The sequence below is a fragment of the Lissotriton helveticus genome, chromosome 7, assembly GCF_964261635.1.
Source record: "Lissotriton helveticus chromosome 7, aLisHel1.1, whole genome shotgun sequence".
Classification (NCBI taxonomy): Eukaryota; Metazoa; Chordata; class Amphibia; order Caudata; family Salamandridae; genus Lissotriton; species Lissotriton helveticus.
Window position 1 is genome coordinate 1,289,622,511 of NC_136068.1, and position 23,201 is coordinate 1,289,645,711.

At 45.1% G+C, this 23,201-nt stretch overlaps 1 protein-coding gene across 2 annotated transcripts in view; it reads left to right on the plus strand.

Moving 5' to 3' along the window:
- The window catches only part of MYO15B (myosin XVB), an 810,836-nt gene that overhangs the window by 288,915 nt on the left and 498,720 nt on the right, over positions 1 to 23,201 (plus strand). Inside the window, exons 11-14 of one of the 2 annotated variants that reach the window (XM_078654532.1) lie at positions 18,280 to 18,356; positions 20,510 to 20,591; positions 22,003 to 22,032; positions 22,523 to 22,636. In XM_078654532.1, coding sequence (XP_078510658.1) covers positions 18,280 to 18,356; positions 20,510 to 20,591; positions 22,003 to 22,032; positions 22,523 to 22,636 — 303 coding nt within the window. The remainder of the gene's footprint in view (positions 1 to 18,279; positions 18,357 to 20,509; positions 20,592 to 22,002; positions 22,033 to 22,522; positions 22,637 to 23,201) is intronic. The other variant, XM_078654533.1, reaches the window with a different exon arrangement.

Below are 23,201 nucleotides of genomic sequence, written 5' to 3' on the forward strand. Positions count from 1 at the left end.
TGAGAGTATTCTGCTTAATTCAGAGACTCTGTCCCTCACCACCCCTTGTTGTAAATATCTCGGTGAGATTGAGGCCTCCGGGCACCCGAGACAGGGACCTCGCCTGCGGGACCCGACCGGCGGAGAAGAGATTGCCGGCCCCGGCCGCGAAAGTGAGCCACTGGTGGGAACCGTTATGCGTGTGCCCCGGAGATCCTGAACCGGCCCCGACGACTGGGCCGTGCGGCTGGAGGGGGACGAGAAGTGTTGGGGGCTGATCGTGTGAAGGGGTCCCTTCGCCTTTGTCCTGTCCGGCGGCCCTGCACCCCGCACCTGGCTCTCGCCTGTGGGGCCTGCCACTGTTCGGAGGGGACCCCCCCCCCCCATCGGGCGCTCACCCATCCTGTGCCGGTGAGGCCGTTGTTGGGAGCCTCCGGAGGTCTGTAAAGTCCTCCATTTGGAAACTGTTTGGGGGCCCACGGTAGAGTGTGGGGTGGCGAAACTCACAAGATGGCTACCGACAACGTGGGGGATGCTCCGCTCTGCATCGGCGCTCCTTACCGGCTGGACTGTGCGGAGGCCTGGGTGTGTAATCGAGCGCCCACGCCCGGAGATGTCTTGGACGCCTTGATGTCATTGTACGCTATCTTGGCCCCCGGTGCCTCTGCCGACCCCATGCGGCTCGCCGCCATTTTGGGCCGCCGCTCTTCCATGCACCCCTATCGTCCTTATGCCGCCATTGTTTCGCCCCCTTCGGCTGTGCCAGGAGTTGCTGTTGTTCTTCTTCGGCCGACTGATGGGCCGGTGACTTTTGACTCTCTGCCTCCTCACCGCCTGGATTTCGAGGACTTCCACACGCCGCGGAGATCTACTCCTTCCCGGGTACCTGGGACTTATGGTGGGCCGCTGTTTGATCCCGCTTCGTTGGATTCGAACTTTTGTCCTGGAGGGGTACCTTTGTATTGTCGAATTGCGCATCTGGACTCCGGCTTGCCTTTGCTTGCCCTGTCGTTGCTACTACAATTGACTTGCTTTATTGACTTTTCGCGTTCCCTCCGTACGAAGGCTCTCCCTGATTTATATCACTGCTGTGACTTTGGACAACATTACGATTATTTTGTGCTGGGTGGTCCGCTCCATATTCTCCTTTATTGGGTTGGTTTCGTGGTTAGGAAGGGTTTGGGGTGAGTTGTACGACATGATAGTTTGCTGGTTTACCTGCCCGTTGCACTGATGTATGTACTCCCTGATACGGTGAATCGTTACACTCTCTTCCTCCTCCCCCTCCCTGTGATTTTTTGCTGTATGTGAAGATGTAGTATTGATTTGATGCTTATTCATTCGTTGGTCGGGGGAGGGTCGCGGCCGAATGTATTTGCTTATATCCTCTGGCTCCTCCCTCACGTTTATTTTTGTTTTGTATTTCCTCTCCTCTTCTTTTTGTCTTCTTTCTCTACTTTCTTTTTTCGCTATATTTCGGGTTTCGGATTAGGGCGACAGGCACGCTGTTTGGAGGGTAGGCCGTAGCCTTCTGCAGGGGTGCGGGGTGGGACGGGTGGGTGGGGTCTTTCAGATGTTTTCTTTTGGTTCTATGGCCCTTTTCTATTCCTTTATAGTGGTGCCGCTTCTGTCCTCGCATCTCGGGCATGAGTGGGTTGGGGTCTGTTGCTATGCCACTTTTATCGGTTTCGATGCTTCGTCGCGACTGCCATGCCATTCTTTTCGCCTGCTCTCCACTTTCTTCTGTACTATTAGCCGCGGGTTGCCTGGCCCGGGGTGGCGCCCATCTTGCACGATTGTGTTTCTCCTTTTATATTTCTTTGTTTTGCTCTTTCTCCTTCCTTTCCCCCCCCCTTTCTGTCCCCCCTTTTTGGTTTCCTCCCCTTTGTTTTCCCCCCTATTTTTCCACCCTTCCCCTTCCCTATCCCCTTTTCCCCCCCTCCCCTTCCCCCCCCCTTTTTTTCCCAGGCTCGTATTGTTAGAAGTGGGTTCGGTTCGTATAAGTTTATCCGTTCCCCTTGTTTCTGTTAGCGTGTTATTGGGTGGGGGACATAAGATCTTGGTAGCACTTGTATGCTTCTCCACTATATTTTACGTTTATTTTGTGCTGCGATCGACTCGTGCCCTTACATCCTCCTCCCCCCCCCAAACCCCCCCCTTTCTTTCGTTTCAGCATGGGTGTATTCCTGTTTCTGGGTTATCCCTTGTTTGTGAATCAGTCATGAGCCTTGTCCCCTTATCATAAAATGGACCTCATTGATCCTGATATTGGGCCGTTATTGCCGCTTATCCCATTTTTAGCGTTGTTTAATTATGTTTGCTTGCCTGCCAACTGGCCTTGTGTCGCTTATTTTGATTTCTTTGACCGTCTTTGACTTGTGGCCGGCCGGATTGGTTGTAGGCCCGAACATGTTTATCCTAATGATGCAAATAAAGGTCTTCAAAAAAAAAAAAAAAAAAGGCAGAGTGAGCTCACAGCAGCTAGCTAGTCATACTATTGAAATAGCCAGGTTTTTAATTTCCTCCTGAATACACCTAAGTCAGATGCCTGTCTAAGAGAAGGTGACAGTGCCGTTCCAATAGCAGGATGACACCACTTGAAAAGAGCGGCCGCCCATGCGGGAACGGGAAAACCTAGGAATGGTCACCATAAACTGCATCGAGGACCTTAACGTTCATTGAGGGGTGTAGTGCTGGATCCTTTTCCTAATGTAATGGGTCCCTGAGTTGTGTAGGGCCTTAAAGGCCAGGGTAAGAGCCTTAAACAGGACCCTCTTATGCACCGTAAGCCAATGAAGAGATTTTAAGTGGGGGGTCATGTGTACCCTGGGTCCTACCATCAGAATAGCTCTGGCTGCCACATTCTGAATCACCGGCAGGCGACCTAAAAGATATTCCGGTAAGCCTAGATATAGGACATGTGAGTAGTCCAGCCTTGATGCAATCAGGGCCTGCACTACCGTCTTTCTGAGGGGGACCGAGAGCAGGGGGAGGAAATTCTTCAGCATTTTTAAAAGCCAAAAGCAGGTGCAGGTGCAGGCCAGTTTGAATTTGGGTCTTCATGGACATGTCCAAATCCAACTACACCCGAGGTTTTTTTACTGTGGTAATAGAGGACTTCGGAGGAGACATGTCCAGTGGCCACCACTGGCGCCACTCCTCACTCGAATTGGAACCTAAAAAACGAATCTCCGACTTTTGGGATTACACTTTAATTGGTTCACTCTGAGCCAGGAAAACACCTCCGTTAGGCAGGTGTTTATCTCACTGCCTCGGAACACAGTGCCTTTCTCGCTGGTGAACAGAAGTTGCGTGTCATCGGAGTAAGATACCATTTTAGCACCGAATTTCTCCGCTAAGAGTGCAAGGGGGGCCATATACATGTTAAACAGGGCCGGACTTAGAATTGAGCCCTGGGGAACTCCTACTATCATGGGGGTGATAGGGGCCGAGAAAGGGTGGGACCATACAGTTTGCTGGCGGACGCTTAAAAAGGAAGTGTACCATTTGAGAACCGTGCCGCCAATACCGCCTTCCTGAAGTCTTTCCATGAGTTGCTCATGGGGCACGGTATCAAAGGCCAGATGAGGTCCGAGATTGGCTGGATGGATGGCGACGAGTCGGAGATTGGGGACAACTGGACCGACAGGATCGACATCCAGGGACAATACAGAAACGACAAGACCCCGCGCATGGACACAATGATCAACACTCCAAAAGTGGCTTGTGAATGGACTCCACTGGACTCAAGGCTAAAACACAGGGTATGAAGGCATTCCCGGGGACAAATGAGAGTCTGGGACACCTACACGTGAGTCTCGCCTTACTGACTCCAGTATTGTTTTCTTTCAGAGCGCAATATTCAGGGTCAACCATTTGGGGACAATCTGTAGACAGTACACTGAGATTCCAGAATGCGGCAGCAGACAAGAGGAGCGGATGAGTATAGTATAACTTAATCTAGTGTCTCCTGCGGCATACTGTATGATCGTATATGGCAGGAGGAGGAATGGGGAGGGTTGAGACCACAACACCTCTGTTATAGGGCTGGGAGTATGACGGCCCTGCACTGTTGGGGGGGGCCAAGGGACACCGTCATGCAGGGAGGCAGGGAGGTGGGTGTGAGTGTTGGGGGGAGGGGGGTGTTCAAATTGTTTATATTTTCATTTTGGTTTTCGTACAGCAAAGATCAGCATTACTAATGTGATGTGTAGGGGTAAACATACAGCCACAGACTTCAAGAGTAAATGAGTGGGTGGCAACAAGGGGCATATGTCTAAGAAGTAGCCCAATCAACAAACCTGCGAGAGCTCAAAGCACACTGATACTAAAAATCTATACCAAAGCTTACAATCAAGCAGCTGAAAGTATGTGTCTGGGACAAAGAGGCTCAGCTATGAGTCCCTAGTCGAAAGGATAGCAGGTAGTACGCATACACAGCAATGGTAGGCGTTGTAAGTAAAGACCTCACATGAAACTTGAACGGGTTAGGAGACAAATTAAAGAGAAACATAGTCCTCCAGTACTTAAGACTGTCAAGCACCAGGCATAGTTTTCCTACATGAGACCCACTTTTGTGGTAAATAAATAAATAATACCTCTATTTTTGAATGGATAAATGAATAACAGATAGCTCAATAAATAAGAGTCAAGATTCGAGGTAGTAGGAGTTTGCAGGTTTAATACAGCATAAAGGACAGGAACAGGACAACCTGCACAGGAATAGGATGACAGGGCCCGGCAGCTGCCGGGGCTGGATCTGGGATGAGCGCGCTAACTTTAATAACAGTACACAAGCATATATACTAAAACAGTTGCATTACAGTGAATACAATAGGCGGAGCAGTGGGTGTGGTCAATAGCAGTCGCGAAAGATAAGGGTGAAAGTAGGTGTAACAGGAGGCGTATACATAGACATGTGATGTAAACGTAACAGATTATGTCATAAATGGGGCGGAAACATGGAGGGGGCTACCTAAGGAGCCGGGACCTCTAACCTAATGGTGCGCGCAAACTGACAATGACGTGTTACTAGGAGAAGCTGGGGGCTATGAACTCTGTGCTAGGAGCAGAGACTGAAGTCTGGAGAGTCAGGGCGACATGTACCTAAACCCTATCTAGTATCTTATGTTTAGAGGACATGTTGATATAAACTAAAAGTCAGGAGGGGAAAGGCTAACAGACTCTAAGACTGATGCATGCATTATTCTACATGTAGTGCGTTGAAGAATATTAAATGACCATTAAATACAGTATTTCTCTTACATGGAGACGTAAAGGCTAGACGATGACGGAAACTATTGATGCGATTCAGTAGCTTAGGAATGCAGAGAAGGAGGGCTGAACTGATAACTAGAATCATAACATACTCTTGGCAGACTCAGAGGCAGAGCCAGGCTGAGCCGGGCACTGTGAGGCAGGAAGTAAGTGAAGGGTCGAGGATACAGGTGGGGGCTGTATCGCTCCTCAGCGAGGGTTCAGGAGACAGAAGCTGAATCTGGTGTCCGGGCCCATTTGAGGCCTAGAAAACGGGGACTTTACAATGAAATAACGTGCACACTGAGAAACGTGGCAACGCAACTTTACATAGGCCTAATATTCGTAGTATTCACGAGAACTGGAAACTGGCATACTAGAGATGGACACAACTGTAATTGCGTCTTTAATCGAACATGGGGGATACATATGCATATTAATCATGCACACATAACATAAGATGGAGGACACGTAGGGACACAGAACATGGCAAAATTTACTTTTCCACATTCCCTCCTTGTCACTACGTTTCCATCAGGAAACATCAATATTCATGATACCATCTATCATTTCATACAGTATCATTTGCTCGTCTCGAATTTTCTTGGAACGGGTTTTAGAACAGGACTTGGGACTAGGAATACAAGAGGTAGCACAAATGCCGCAAATCGCGGGGCCACATTGTAAACAGAGGCAGCAACTGAATATGATCGCTACTGCAATACCTAGAAAAGACAATACTTTCCATCCCCAGGCGGAAATTATATTCCAGAACCAACCGGACCATGTCCAGGTGCCTGGATCTTGGTGTAACATATGGGCAATTTTATGGAGTCTGGTTATAGCTGAATAAACAGACGGTGCGTTATTAGGAATGAAAATGCAGCAACTAGATCCGATGACTCTACAGGCCCCGCCCCTATCGGCCAGTATGACGTCAAGGACGAGACGATTCTGGAGCACGACAATTCTCATAAAGGATTGTTCTTCGGTTAAGTTACCTAGAGCAGAAGTAGTCTCAATCACTACTGCTTCAAGGGTTCTGGTTAATCTACGTATCAGTTTACTATTCACGACAGTACCTAAGTAGGGGAAGACACCTTTATTGATATCTATGTATTGCTCTAGAGCAGTTTCAGTATAATCGACAATCGGGAGATCTCTCTTGTGTCTAGTATGTACTAGGTGGGAATTCCTATGATAGTCAGGTGGGGCTAGAAAAACTGGTGGCAGTAGGAAGGCAATGTAACAGGTTCCCTCCCAATCGAGGGGCAGACGAACATATGCGGTTTGACCACAAACAAAATAGGAATGACGTGAAGCTTTGAAAATAGATTTCCTACTGTCACTATACTTGACAATAGTCGTACAATCACTATGGCCTACATGTACGGAACCATTCTTTCGGACACATAATTCACCTTTGACTGGTAGTACTGACATAGCAGGTAAGTCGGGAGTAGAATCAGATTGAACATTCAGGACCATAAAATTCGAAGAATAATTACCTAAGTTATAAACTTCATTTTCTAGATCTAACCCTGTTCTGTGGGGAAGACCTTGCTTGTCTGGAAAACATGTACTATTAAGAAAAGACATATCTGTTGAGGATGACGTTAACGTGGACCATGCTCCACACGAACCATTATGTGAAAATGGATAAGGAAAGAGTGGCAGAACTCCCTTCGGTGTCTGGAAAGGGGGGAGTCGACCACACACCGAACAATTAGTGGCATTGCTGGTCTGGTGTGAATAATGTAACATGCGGATAAAAGAATTATTACGCATAGCAAGACGATATGAAAGTTCATGAGGAGGCAGATCACTAAACGTATGCTCTACTGTAGCAATAGAAGACGTATTTACATGAGGAGCTGGAAAATACAAATAAAATGCATAACCTGTGCAGGAAAACATAAGGCTAAAATATAGCAGAAAACATAAAATAATAGTGCAACTTTTAGAGTTCTCACTAACTCTCTCTCTGTGGGGGTCTATTTTATACATGTCAGAAACCGGTCTAACCGTTTCACCTAGGGGAGGACTTAGACAATCAAACTGGCTGACTTATTTTACTAGACCTTAATTTCTTCTTATACTCCTGCTGCGGAGTTTTCTCTAACAGGGAGGGATTCGTATCATAGTCTTTTGCGGGACAGTCCTTAAGAATAGTACTTTGGCAGTCTTTCAAATCCTCGGAAATGTTCTTGAGCAGGATTTAGAACGTTGCAGCGTCTGATTTCTATGTGTGGCTGGAACAGTGTCAATTCATAACCTGTTAAACGTGCAATTGTCAAGTGCTGAGTCTGTGTTCGGTTTAAAAGAACTTCCACAGAGTGTGGAACTTGTACTGTCAAGGAATGCCCTAACACTATGGAATCACTCTGTCTGATAGCTAGTGCTGTGGCTGCAACTGACTTGAGGCACGCAGGCAGCGCCTGGGCTACAGGATCTAGTGTGCTCGAAAAATAAGCACAGGGCTTGTATTGTCCTGCTTGATCTTGTGTGAGAACAGATAATGCTGTACCTTCACGTTCAGTGACGAAAAGTGTAAAAGGCTTACTGTAGTTCGGTGTAGCGAGAACTGGAGCTTGGCATAAGGCTTTCTTTAACTCATTGAAACTAAGTGTATGTTCAGATGTCCAAGGGAGGACAGTCGATACGGCTGCCTCCTGTGTCGTTAACTGTATCAGTGGCTTGGCTAGAAATGCATACTGAGGAATCCATTGTCTGCAATAAGAAGTGAGGCCGATAAAAGCACGTACCTCCTTCTGGGTCTTGGGCTGAGGAAGACTCGCTATTAACTGGATACGGTCAGGTGTCAACTGCCTACCCCTCTTGGACAGTAAGTGGCCTAAATAGATCACTTGCTGGACACAGAATTGAAGCTTCGAAGGGGACACCTTGTGCCCCATCTCGGCAAGGAAATACAAGACTGTAAGGGATGCTCGCTCGCAAGCACGTTCAGAACGGGCTGTGATCAGTAGATCATCGACATACTGGAGCAGGGCAGTGTCAGTTGGCATGTGAATATTGTCTAGTTGTCTCTTAAGTGCTTGACTGTAAATACTAGGACTTTCTGTGAAACCTTGAGGAGCTCGTGTGAACATATAGCTCCTTCCATTTAAACAAAATCCGAAAAGAAACTGGCTGTCTGGATGAATGGGGACACTGAAAAATGCGTTCTTGAGGTCTATGACTGTAAAAAATGAGGCTTCAGAATCAATGGCTGTCAATAGGGAAGAGATATCTGGGACAACTGGGTACTGGGGAATAATACATTTGTTGAGTTCTCGAAGGTCAATCACTAATCGATATACTGGGGGTGCATTTGGATCAGTACGTTTCATGACTGGAATGATCGGAGAATTACATACATTGGAGTCAGTTTCTACAACTACTCCTTGAGCGATGAGCTCGTCAATAATTTTGGATAAGGCTGCTACAGCCTCAGGTGGCAATCTGTACTGTCTGATTCGTGGTAACACTACACCTGGTTTGAGAGTCACACGATGGGGTGTGATTTGCATATAACCAACATCAGTTGGACCTTGTGCCCATAGATGCTGCGGAACATTAGATAATCTTGGATCAAAATCTCGTAATACATAGTGACCCTTGAAGTCACGTAAGAACAATCGTATTCCCTCTGGGGAGCAGCAAATAACTGCACCTAATTCTTTCAGTGTTTTAATACCTAACAGATTTTCTGGACATGACTTCGTAAGTAACAGATCAGTAGTGCGGGACAATGGACCTACTTCTAGAATAACTGGCTTAGATATCTCGTTTACAATAGGCTTTCCTGAAAATCCAAGGGAAACATTTCTAGAGCCTGAGAGCGGAGCCCCTGGAACTTCGGCGTGACTGATGGTCGTCCTACTTGCCCCTGTATCAATCAGAAACTTTCTGTCTTTCCCTAGTACTTGACTATGAACATAGGGACCCTCTTGATCTACAGGTATCTCGATGAGAGGCAAGCCTACCTCCCTCTCTAGGCTGTTTCATGAATATGGCTGATACTCTGGATATTCGGACTGTGCATACTGGTACATCTGCTGTGTAACATGCTGTGTTGCAGCAATAGGCTGCGGTGCTGGAACTGTCTGTTGTACATTCTGTGGCTGAGAAGTCTGTGAAACTTGTTCTTGTCTAGGCGGACGTGGTCTTTCTTTAGTTTTACCAGTAGCTATATTGTGTTTCAGAACTGCACACTCGTTTATATAGTGACCTGGCTGTTTACAATAATTGCAGGTCCCTTTAACGGGAACTGCAGGATGACTGGCTTGATTCGTACCCCTCTTCTGACTGTCTTGAGGAACAGATTGTGCAACTAGTACTTTCATTTTCGTATCTTTCATACGTTTTCTTTCATGATCTTGCTCTTCTTTGATTCTATTCTGGTGATATTGAAGCATCTGTAACATTTGGGACGGGGTATTAGCTTGCCAGGTACTTTCGACTTTCAAAACTCGGTTCTTAACTTGTGGACTTGAATTCTCGACTAATTTAGTAACAAAGAGATGAGGGTATGACTCGCTACTTGTCTTGAGGCCACTGTTAATACTAAAGCATTTCTCGAATCTAGAATAAAAATCACTAGTGTCTTCGTCTTGTTTCTGTTTACAGGCTGAGATTGCATCCCAGTCTTCCTTTTTAGTGGCTAATAATCTGGGCAAAACTTGTATCAATAATTCAGGTAATTCTTTACATTTCTCTCCAAGACCGGTACCTGGTACTCGTATCTTATCTTCAGCTTCGAGAACTGCCCAATCGATCTTTTTCTCTCCCACCTCCCATTCTTTTTCCTTGAGTTTCTCGTATACCCCTGCGGGCAACAGGACCTTTAACATTTTAATAATATCTGGATACGTGTATTCTCCCATACGGAGCATGTCTTTTAATTCTCGGTGGAACCCTGCTGGAACTTTGTCATGACAGGGAATTAATTTCTTCATCTCTAAGAGTTCCATCTTTGTAATCGGGGTGTAAACAAACACTCGTTGCATTTCACCATCTGCTGTCCTGACTGGGTGTACTTCTCGTAACGGATTCTGTCTATCTATGTAAAAGGGTTTACTTTCTGGGGGTGAGACGAACAAAATGCGGGTTCAAAAACGTTCTATATTTGTGGCGCTGTTCTAGAATAACACTAATTAAATCGGTACCTAGACCTTTCCATCTATACTGGAGTAACTCGTTCAGGACATCGTGTAACGGACCTGGATCAGAATGTTGACCCTCATACAGAGTAATGAGGTGCTGAATCATATACATACCCACCAGTCGTTGCTCGGCTGGAGGCAGTTTCAGAAACATTTGTGCCACTATTTCGTCTGGAAAAGTGGTAGAATCAGTAATCCATCGGACTGCTGATCGGGCTAGTTCTTGTTCATGCATAGTACTTAACTCACTGTAACCGATTCGTGATTTCAGAATGTGATCGGTAGCTTGAAATACTTGTTCTAGAGAACCTTGTTCTGGTGCTGGATGAGGAACAGTTTTCTTGTAATCTAGACGTGAATGTCGGTCGGAAAGTCTAGTTCTACCTACATACGCTATTCTAGTGGGATTCTCGTCGTCTACCTCTTCAGTAGAAGAGTCATTTTCTTTCTTGTTTACTAGTGCTTCTTTGCGTTTCTCGTGTAACCTTATTATTTCTTTACGGATTTTCTTGTACATACTCTCTATACTACTGAGTGTCCTGTGTTTACCCTCGGCTATATTATCACTCCACCTTGTCAGGATTCTCATTTCGGCCGGATCTTTAGTCGGATAATCTTGTTCTCTTATTAGACAATTAATCAGAAACTTTAATATCATGAGCTGGATCTCAGCTTTCCTTTGAGACATGGCTTCGCCAATACTTTCTGGATCATCCCCTGTACGGATGAAACGATATATTCTGTCTAGATCTCCTTTCATATCCGGTAGGGTGTCCAAATACCCGGTCACCCGTCTTACACGGATGGAATATATTACTGTACTATCATCACCTGCAACTGGATCATAGCGGCATTCAGTGAGAGCTCGTCGGATATCTGCAACGGACTTATATTTGGGCGTACGCTGTAACGCACATTCATGTAACTCGGCCAACGTTCTACGTTGGTGTGGTGGCGGGGTACCAGGAGGACCTCCTCCTGCGGCCCCTAAACTAGAATCGTCGACTGATACTCGTCGTACCGGTGCGGTGGGAAATTGTAATGTAGGCTGGACCGGGGGTACCGTAGCGGGTACTGCAAAGGGTGCCCCGGTGTCTGGGGGAGCAGGAATTGCCTGATTTACAGGGACTGGCGGAACAGGATTTGCATATTCCGGGACTGTGTCGTCCAAATAGGACGAGATGAAAATATCAGCTGCGGTCGGTTTGTGACGTAGCTTGATCGGAACTAATGGTGGCGGAAAATTACTGGATGCCTCCGGGGTCGCTTTTGGCAAGCCATCGGCAAGAAGAGGATACATACCCTTAATAAGGGCATGCCTCTGTCTGTCTGACTGTTCGGTTTTGACTCGTTCACCTATCTCGATTAATTCCTTTTCTTGGGCTCGTTCTAAGGATTCTCTACTTACTTCTGACTTTCTGATTTCTTTTTCGGTTCTTCTATGAGATTCTTTACGCCATAACTCGATGGCATCTTTCTGTGACTGTCTGGCTTTCTTTTTCCATAATGCTTCTTCTACTCTCATGATGCACTCGGCATCCCATGTACCCGATACGGGCCATCTATACTTTTCTTCTAATTCCTTGGTGTACTCCACCCATAAATCTAGATATAATATGGCACTTATGCCATGCTTCTGATACATAAAATGACCTGGACTGTCCCTAGGCGGGACAGGAACTGCTGCTTCTAGCAGACCTTTTCTGGTTTTTAACTGACGTAGTTTAGAAAATAAGGGCATGACTGAACTGTAATCTAGACACAATACAATACACAATGAACACGATAATTACTCCACATTCATACCACGACATTACAATACATGAAAAACATTTAAAGAAACAGTTCGAACAGAATACTACCTGGAATACTGAAAACAGAATTTTCTCGAGAAACAGAACTGACTAGAACAGAAACTAGATGTACTGCTAAAACAGTACGAAACTTACCGGTCTCATAAAGAGACACGTTAGGACCCGCATCCACCAAAGTGGACACTTCGTTTTGGGTCTGTGTACCACCAACCCACGGACCAGAGTCAATTAGATTGACCCTGTCTAGATACTACCCCAGCAATGGTACTCACCGGGCAGCAAGAACGGAAAGCCTCGGACTGGACTGGACTGCTTCGACGCCGGACGGACGAACTTCGGACTTCAGTTACGGGTGGGCCTCCGGATACCTCGGACCTTGGACTCTCGGCTTGGGCTCTGGTCGGGACTCGCCGCGTTCCTCCACCGCCTCGTCTGGATGCTGGACCGCCACCTCCGTCTCCTCCGTGGGCCTGAGGGATACTTGAAGCAGAAATATCTGCACGTGCACGGTATGGTTCCGTCACGGCTGCAGAGGGTCAGGGGGCCGGCGTGGCTTCACCGGCGCGTGGGGAAAGGGCAAGTCCCTATTCGGGCGCCATTATGTGGTAAATAAATAAATAATACCTCTATTTTTGAATGGATAAATGAATAACAGATAGCTCAATAAATAAGAGTCAAGATTCGAGGTAGTAGGAGTTTGCAGGTTTAATACAGCATAAAGGACAGGAACAGGACAACCTGCACAGGAATAGGATGACAGGGCCCGGCAGCTGCCGGGGCTGGATCTGGGATGAGCGCGCTAACTTTAATAACAGTACACAAGCATATATACTAAAACAGTTGCATTACAGTGAATACAATAGGCGGAGCAGTGGGTGTGGTCAATAGCAGTCGCGAAAGATAAGGGTGAAAGTAGGTGTAACAGGAGGCGTATACATAGACATGTGATGTAAACGTAACAGAGTATGTCATAAATGGGGCGGAAACATGGAGGGGGCTACCTAAGGAGCCGGGACCTCTAACCTAATGGTGCGCGCAAACTGACAATGACGTGTTACTAGGAGAAGCTGGGGGCTATGAACTCTGTGCTAGGAGCAGAGACTGAAGTCTGGAGAGTCAGGGCGACATGTACCTAAACCCTATCTAGTATCTTATGTTTAGAGGACATGTTGATATAAACTAAAAGTCAGGAGGGGAAAGGCTAACAGACTCTAAGACTGCTGCATGCATTATTCTACATGTAGTGCGTTGAAGAATATTAAATGACCATTAAATACAGTATTTCTCTTACATGGAGACGTAAAGGCTAGACGATGACGGAAACTATTGATGCAATTCAGTAGCTTAGGAATGCAGAGAAGGAGGGCTGAACTGATAACTAGAATCATAACATACTCTTGGCAGACTCAGAGGCAGAGCCAGGCTGAGCCGGGCACTGTGAGGCAGGAAGTAAGTGAAGGGTCGAGGATACAGGTGGGGGCTGTATCGCTCCTCAGCGAGGGTTCAGGAGACAGAAGCTGAATCTGGTGTCCGGGCCCATTTGAGGCCTAGAAAACGGGGACTTTACAATGAAATAACGTGCACACTGAGAAACGTGGCAACGCAACTTTACATAGGCCTAATATTCGTAGTATTCACGAGAACTGGAAACTGGCATACTAGAGATGGACACAACTGTAATTGCGTCTTTAATCGAACATGGGGGATACATATGCATATTAATCATGCACACATAACATAAGATGGAGGACACGTAGGGACACAGAACATGGCAAAATTTACTTTTCCACACTTTATCGGCAATTCGTGCAAAGCCCTTAATAGCCGAGGTTTCCAACTTATCGCACACGCAGGATTCATCACTAGCTCCCAGGATACGGGTATCCTTCTCTGCAAAAATTGCCCCTATATGGTCAGTAACATATGGACAGACGAGCAGGGTAGGTTTGCAGCGGCTACAGGTACGTGGGAAGGGAAACCCCTCAATATATTATCCGGCACTTCAACAAGCCACATAAAGCGACCTTAGTAAACTCATCATTGATCTTCCTGTGGGCACAATAGTTATTGGAGGAGAGTTTAATTTAACAATGGATGGGCTGTTTGATCGGTGACCCGCCCCCCACCCACCCCCCCCTGCAGAGACCCAATAACGGGGCCAAACTAGCAGATTTCCTCTCAGCGCTCGGCCTGGGCGATATCTGGAGACAGTTCAGCCCCAATACTCCACAATTTACCTTTAATTCAGGGGCCCATGGTAGCCAATCTTGCATAGATTATTTATTTACCCACACTGAGGATCTTCCCGACTTCACTGAGTCCCGATGTTTGGCAAGGGGAATCTCAGATCACTCCACAGTGCTCGCAAGAATGAAAATCGGAACCCAACCAAAACACACAACTTTAAAAATTAACCCCTGGGCACTAAAAATACTGCATATTAAGTCTGAACTGCTAAAAGAAACAGACTTATATTTTAATGAAAACATAGGCTCCGTGTCCTCGCCACAAATGATTTTGGGAGCTTATGGGTCAGTTATTAGGGGCAAAGCGATTGCCTTAATGGTGGGACACAAAAGGAAACTAATAAATCGACTAGAACAATTTGAGGATGAAATCCTAAGAGGTGAAAAGAACTTAGCTCAGGTAATGGACGATTCCCTCAAACCGATGCTAGAGGCCAAAAAGCTAAATTATAGGCAACTGCTCACTAAGGCAGCGAAGTCTAGGCAAAAGACAGTGTACCAAAAATATACAAACTTGGAGAACAAATGGGTACGTTGGTAGCATGGCTTGAAAAAAGAGAGCAGGAACAGAGAAGGGTCTGCCAACTGAGGATAGAAGAGGGAGTAGAAATAAATGACCCGCAGGGAATAGCAGAGGCCTTTGCTGATTGTTTTGATAAGATTTACACATCGGTTTCAGAAACCACGGCCCTTGACGCCCGTAACCTTTTTGCCACTATTCAAGTCAATAGTCTCTCCTCAGCTGAATGAGACTCCCTTGAGGAAGATCTCCCAACAGAGAAAATACAGTTAGCTAATAAAGATATACGCTTGGGTAAGGCCATGGGCCCCAACGGGCTTCCTATTGAATTATTCAAGATGGCGGCAACAAAATTGATGCCCCACTTACGCCAAATGTATCCAGAGAGTTTAAACAAAAGACATCTGCCAGCAGAGATACTGCTAACCACGATTATACATAAAGAAGGTAATCCGACAGAGGACTCTACATTCTATCGGCCCATCTCGCTTCTGACAGCAGAGGCAAAATTTCTCACTAAAGTACTAGCTAATAGGCTTATCCCCCTAATTAAAAATCTGGCGCACCCCGATCAATCAGGAATTATGCAAGCTGCAACACTGCCTCAAATCGATGCCGCCTCCGTGGGGTGATAGGCAAGGTTGACACCATCCGCGAAGAAGCAGCCTTGCTGTCGCTAGACGCCAAGATGTCTTTTGATACCATTGAAGGGTCTTTTCTATTCGCCGTACTGGAATGCATGGATTTTGTCCCTAATTTTATCACGTGGATCAAGCTCCTATATACCGAGCCACAAGCGCAGATCGTCGTAAACCGACACACATTGCTGCAAATACACCTGGGGAGAGGAACCAGACAGGGGTGCCCCCTATCGCCGTTAATTTTTGCGTTAGTACTAGAACTGCTGGCGATATGGGTAAGGGGTGGCTCTTTGATACAGGACAGAAGATCATGGGGACAAGATCTCCCTCTATGCAGACGACATACTGGTATATATGGCGTTGCCTTCGTTGTCCATACATTGTATTCTACATATATTTAGAATTTTTGGCAGACGCTAAGTCTACACAATAAACTGGTCGAAATCCCTCCTATTCTTATTACAAGGGGAAAAACCTAGACTGATAGAAAAATATGGCATCCTCGCAGCAACAGACGGGTTCTGATACCTGGGAATCAATGTAACCACTGATTCTACCTGGTTTTACAACACCAACTTGCAAGGTCCTTTAAACTGGCTACGAGCGGACATCAAACACCGGCCTGCCCTGCCACTGACCCTAGGGTCAGTGGCAGGGCAAGCAGCACTTTATAAGATGCTGGCATTACCCCGTTTTTTTATATGCACTACAAAATGCCCGTTACAGGGTGCCAGACTCCTATTTTGTGACTGTCAAAGGTGCCTTGCTCACATTGCTTTGAGATGGGTGGGCACCACGTATCGCCATGCAGAAATTAACAGTGGGGTGGTATGATGGTGGGATCGCATTACCTGACCTCAAACTCTACTATTTGGCATCCGAAATGACGATAATCAATTGATGGGTACATAGCCCGCAAATGGACCCATGCCTTCATACGGAACAGTGGCTAATGGGACAGGGAGGATATCGAAGGGCACTTCATACCAACCCTAATAATTTACGACTCGCTGGTCCAATGACTCATAAAATAGAAATCTGGCATTGGGTCACAAAAAACTCGGGTAGCACAAGATGATTACATAGGTTACCCCCTTTGGGAATCCCAGTGGCTTGGCTGTCTGAGCACTTGCCCCGGATTCGATAAGTGGGATTTGATAGGTATTTTGGAAGTGAGAGACATGTGAACTAAAAACGGAGTACTATCTTTCGCAGCACTGCAGAAAGAATACCAGATGGCACAGGCGGAAACCTTTAGATACTTACAAATCAGCCATGCCCTGACAACAGCGATACTGGAGGGTGGCTCAATATCCAAAGCATCCCCCCTCGAAGATAGACTACTGTTGGATCATATGACTAAGAAAGCTATTTCCCTAAAATATAAAAAGCTGCTCAACAATCGACCAAACCCACTGATACGCTTAAGGCAGCAATGGGAGTCAGATCTGGGTGACTTAGAGGACGATGACTAGTGAGATGCACTCGCCTCACCCTGGGAAATCTCTATTCCCATGAGACTTAGACTACTTCAGCTTAAAACCCTACACCTAGTTTACCTATTGGCAATAGTCCTGGTTAAGATGAAGAGGAGAGCTGATACACGCTGTCTATGACATTTCTCCCATTAGGGAACCTTCTTCCATACGACTTGGGAATGCCCAATTATTCAAACATATTAGGCAGCGATCACATCAAAAATGGAAAGTGCGGGGGGAAAAAAACTCAATGCCAATCCTAAACTCTGTTTATTAAACATATGGGAAGTCACTGACCTAACACAAATTGAAATATCATGGGCATTGCTGGGATGGGCGCTTGCAAAACGGAATATAGCACAAAAATTTAGAGATTAGTGGACCCACCACTAGTGAAAGGCTGGGTGGCAGACATGAACAGGGCTATGATAGCAGAGAAAGACGTCTTCAAAAACAGGGGAGGCCCCAAAAAATGGGATCGAAAGTGGGTGGCATGGAATATATACAGAGGCGATATCTGTTTGTCACCAGCAGCTGAGCTGGATAGGAGGGAAGCGGGGCTGGTGGATCCGCCTGGTGAATGAAAAGAGGTAGGTGCATATGACTGGAAATGTTACAGATTGTAAAAGTTAACAAACCGAATACTAATGTTGTAACCCACCAGTATCAAGCAAATAACAAACTGGCTGTGTCTTGTGCTGTATTGTTCAATAAAAGGAGTTAAAAAAATAAGATCCTTTTGATGCCCCATAAATTCAGTCTTTGGTAGAACCCATTGTGAGCTTCAATACTCCAGCGTTTGACCTCGGATAGCCTTTTAGCAATCATGAGCCCATCCCCAGATAGTCCTACTGCCATATCAATCAATCAATCAATCAATCAAACGAGCTTTATTCGATATCAAGTAGTAAAATCATAAAAGCATACATGCATATAATAACAAATTCATCATCCAATAACACAATACTTTCATATCGCTGCAGCATCATGTGAAATTATTTTTTTAATTTGACATAATCTCCCAGCATATTCTCAAAGGTCTCTTTGCTGATGGAGAAGCAGTTGTAAAAAGTACCTATATTTGATAGGTGGCATGTGCAGAATTCTGTATATATTGGTGGAGAGACCCAGCAAATAGTGGAATGTTTCTTAATATGGCTCTGTTTTTTTTTTATCCTAGTTCAAAACAATGCTGAGTATTCTGGGCTTGACAACTATGTTGACAACCTCTTCAATCCTGTGACAACATCCCCTACAGTGAGTTTAATGCCTGTCTGTACTTTAGTTCTTCCAGCACAAATCTTTAATGCAAAGGTGATCCAAATCCAATAGCAAGATTTCTCAATGTATCTGATTCATTATCTATATTTAATCAACCAGCCCTTTTTTGAGTGGTGAATCCATGCACTGAAGTACTACTGGTCAACCGAATGAAGAGATATTTGTGGCTTATTTCGTTGGTTGAAAAAATATGAACCGAGCTTTTACTGTCCCTTGTGCAGTGCAACATTTCTTTGTTTTTATGTGCATGCAGGGGGGCAGCGGGAGAGCAGAATGTTCTGGGCTGGCTTTTTCTGTGTTGGTACTTCTTCCCTCCTTTGTTTTCCTGCTCTGTCATCTTCTTGGGTCAGAAATTCATAACATGTTTTGATTCAATTCAAGGCTCTGTCCTATGCCCACGTCTTTGGCATCTAAAGCCCTAAACCATAACTTTCTTTGTACAGGATCCTGTTACACTTTTGGGTTTTAGGGCTCAAACGTATTTAGTTGTCCCTCATTGCTACAAGAACTGCTGAGGAACTAGGACAGAGGCCAGACTTATCATTGTATCCTAAATAAATTGTGATATTCTTAAGTTCTGTTGTGTTGGCACTGTAAACCAAACCATACCAATGTAACTACACCTAAGACTTGGGAAGATATCTCACAACTTACAAATGAGTGTACCTAAGATCACTCTAATGTAGAAAGGTGCAGATTATTTGAATTGCATCAAAATATTTCGTTAGTTTTACCAAACTGTAAGAAATGTTATCCCAGCTCCAGAAGGCGTTAGAACCTTCTGGTTGTGGATGTTAAGCCTAGTTGTAACAGTTGCAGAATCCCGTATATAAAGACTTGGTGCTAGATATATTACTGGGCTGGCCTCATCAAAACACAGTGTTTGTGTTGCATTGGTGATGCAACCAAAATCTTTGTGCTGTTGTGCATATTTGTGACACAGAACAAAGTGATCATTTCATACCATTACTATAAGTCCTCCCTCCTTATTGTTCACGAAGCACAATGTATTGTACACATGGTTATGAATGTAGAGGTGCAAGCCTACAAAGGACAGAAGACCTCCATCTTTAATTGCCCACAAATGTCATTTACTGAATGGCAAGGCCAGATTTTAAGCATGATGTGGTTTGCAACGGCTCCACTGAAGTATTTGCTTGCTCACTGTAATGAAGGAGGAGTATTCATTTCACTCCACATTGGTTCACAATATTGACACTGGCAGTTGCTCAAAGGGCAATCCTTAATAATGAGTGTAATGAATTCAAGTCTCTAAAATGAACGACAGGGGTTAACCAAAATGAACCACGCTTTGCACTTTTACTACATGGACAGCAAAATGAAATCTAAAAAGATCTGCTTTTCTCATGCTCATAATCACATTCCAAATTTGTTCTGTACATAGAACATGGCATCTAAAAAGCATGATGTGAAAATTGTGTCTCAGCAAAAGCTTTCGGACACCTCGTTGCGAGGGCTAAGCTGGGTCTCACTACATGGCCAGTTCCAGTCTTTCTTGTAGAGATTGTCTTAGAAAATAAACGTCTCCATCAGTGCCCTTTGCATGAGAAGTTGTTTACCCCAAGGTGAAGGCAAAGTCAATCCTCTTTGGCATTCTCCTAGACAGCCATCTCGCACTTAGGCAATGTTTTCGAGAGAGCCTCAGTAACAGGACCTTATCGCCTAGAAGAAAAAAGGCAGCAAAACTTAATTCTTTAACTTGCTTGTAATAATATGCTTTTGAAACGTTGCTAAAGCACACATTCTCTGTCTCTCTACACGAGATTCTTTTGTACCACAATGAACACACTGTCTCTCTGTTCATGGTCAGTCTCTATCACAATAGTCATGCTGTCCATGATAGTTTCCTCTGAAACACATTAACCTTTCTTCCCCTGTTAAATATCTAGATTGATTACAGTCCCACGTGCACTACTGTACCACAGCCAGCCCATGCATGTACCATCCTCTCTGCACTACAGTGATCATAAGGAGTCCCTCTATGAGTGACTGCTACCATAAAACGACACCCTTTCAGCTTCCTGTTTCATCTTGCTCTTAGCCTGTCCACTCTCATTGCATTGGAGTTGGGTAAAAAGTAGATTCAGACCTGATTTCTCACCTTTAAGGAGCTGCAGAGACCCGGACCACTGAACTCGCGCATGAAGGGAGGTGGCAAAATTGGACCAACCCACCAGGGATCCTATACAGGTGAGTCTGAGGTGAGAAGGGGGTTCCACCAGTAGGGGAAGTAGACAAAGAGAAAACTCCATCAACCCATACCTTCACCCTCCATCCCTTTCTCAGAGCATATTACATGGACAACCAAGGGCTAGATGCAGGTAAATCTAATTTACCGATTCTAAAATACCGAATTTTACCGATTCGGTATTTTAGAATCGGTAACTTAGATGTAGGTAATAATTCGGTATTTTTTACCGAATCGGTAAGATTCGGTATTTGCCATTGATTCCTATGGGCCTGGATGCCCATAGGAATGAATGTCAATTACCGATTCAGTAAATACCGAAAAATGCAAGGGTGGCAGGGTGTCACTTTGACACCCTGTTGCACCCCTGATTAGTGCTTGTGTGCCATGTGGCACACATGGCACAGGTGTACATGCACAGATTTGCATATACACAGGTATTCGTTATTTACCACCAACTAATAGTTGGTGGTAAATAACGAATCCTTAAAGCCCTGTGGCACTCTTTACAGTGCCACCTACATCTCAAAATACAGATTCTGTAATTTTACTGATTCGGTAATTTACCGATTCGGTAAAATTACCGCATCTGTATTTTAAGATGCCCTGCATCTCAGTATCCAAATACCGGTCGGTAACGGCCGAAAATCTGTATTTTCGGGCGTTACCAACCGGTATTTGGATACCTACATCTGGCCCTAATGTAGGCACAAGTGCAAGACATTCCCTGTCCAGTATATTTACAGTCATACAATCTGTACGGGACACTAGAAGGCGCTTACAGTAGCACCAAGAACACAGTCTAAAGGTAAATCACTACTGAGAATACAGTTCTAAGATCATAAAAGCACATACGATGAGGGAGCATGCTTCAGACCTCACAGTAACAAGCCACTTAGGTATGGGGTAAGAGAGTAGGAATTTGATGTGGTTTACATGAACATGTGCCACAGAAGCATAGAAGTGACAGAGAGCTCCCTTCTTTACAGCTTCTCATTAATGCATGTAATACAAGTACCTGGTAAAAGTGAGCTCCCAGCCCTACAGAGATTACTGAAATAGAATTCAGTTCAAACAGGCATGAGGAAGAGAAAGCTCAATGCCCAGTAGATCGTACAGTAATGCAAAGTCAAATAGGCATTGGAGCCAGAGGGAGCCTCTGGGCCTGTAAAGTCAAATATAACTCATCCATGTTGAAAGATGGGTGAGGCAGAGCTGCTTGCCCTGCATGGCTTACAGTGACAGAAGTCAAAAAGGCACAGACGCAGGTGGGAAAAAATCATAGTGGTGAGAAGGAGTTAGGCGCTCTGCAAAGATTATTGTAAAAGAGAGTATACAACCGCAGGAATCACAATCCGTTACTGTATTATGGAGCCCTGGGCTTTTAACATGTTTCTTATTGCTTTCTTCTAGGCATTCCACTCATGCCCAGCTACTCGGTGGGTTAGTAACACCCATTCTGTACTTTTTGTGAGTTCACTTGTCTCTGGTTGAAACTGGACTTTTTTCCAAAGGAATGACGAGCTGGCATATTCTCTGTCCCTGGCTTGTGGTGTGGTGTGGAGCTGCATGGCATTTTTGTGTGCTATTGCGCATTCATTTATGTTATGTATATAATGTGAAACTAGCCAAAATGGTAGCTGAGCACTGTATAGGGTCCAAGACTACCATACATTCAATGAGTGATAAGAAAGGTAGTTTGTTGATGGATTGTTACTGCATTCTGCAATACTGTTTTTTTAAAAGTTTTGTGTCTTCCACTCTTTCCTAAATTGGAGGTGCTTTGGGGTGGTCCTTATGGATATGGAGATGTTGTTTCAGATCCTAGGTGAATCATAGATGGAAAAGGCCTTCATTTGGTGATATGGTCCTTTGGGTTCAGATGGTGTACTACACAACAGTTGCTCATAGTGTCCATTCTTTTCATATGTAGGTTTTCCTGCCATGGGACAGATGCCTGGGTATTCATCCATGCCAATGATGGGTGGAATGATGCCAGGGGGGATGCAGGCAATGAACACCATGCAAATGATGCCCACCATGCCAGGTAATACAATTGGGGGTACAAGGGTGACACAATAGTATAAAGCATGTGATTGGTGATGTGGAGGGGTTTATGTATGTTTCTCAGTTGGCGTAGGGAGGGCCCTCTGACAGCAGTTGCCTCCGATTTCTTTTCTTCATGCATGCTTGAATCATTTCTGTTTTTAAGCTGAGAATCTCAATTTAACATTACAATAGATGTTCTATGTTATAGTCCTAAAGCTATAACAATGTATCTTTAATAGCCAAGTCGTATGATTTAAAATGAACTAAACTTGAACCGATCAGTCTGAAGACCACAACCTGAAAGTCTACCAGATTTCTACTACACATAGTGTGTGCAATAGGCTCTCTTGAGCTCCCCTCAGTTTTTTCTCCGTATGTTTCTTTTTTTCTACAGTTTTCTTCTTACTGGTTAGTTGATAACTGTAGTTACTTAACCCCATGGATGCTCAGCATATTCCCCTGCTGTGCTGAGAAATCGGAAATCCCACCCATCATGACGAGCTGGGCTCGTCATGAGCGTGCGAGGAGGCTACTTCATGACGAGCCCAGCTCGTCATGAGCGT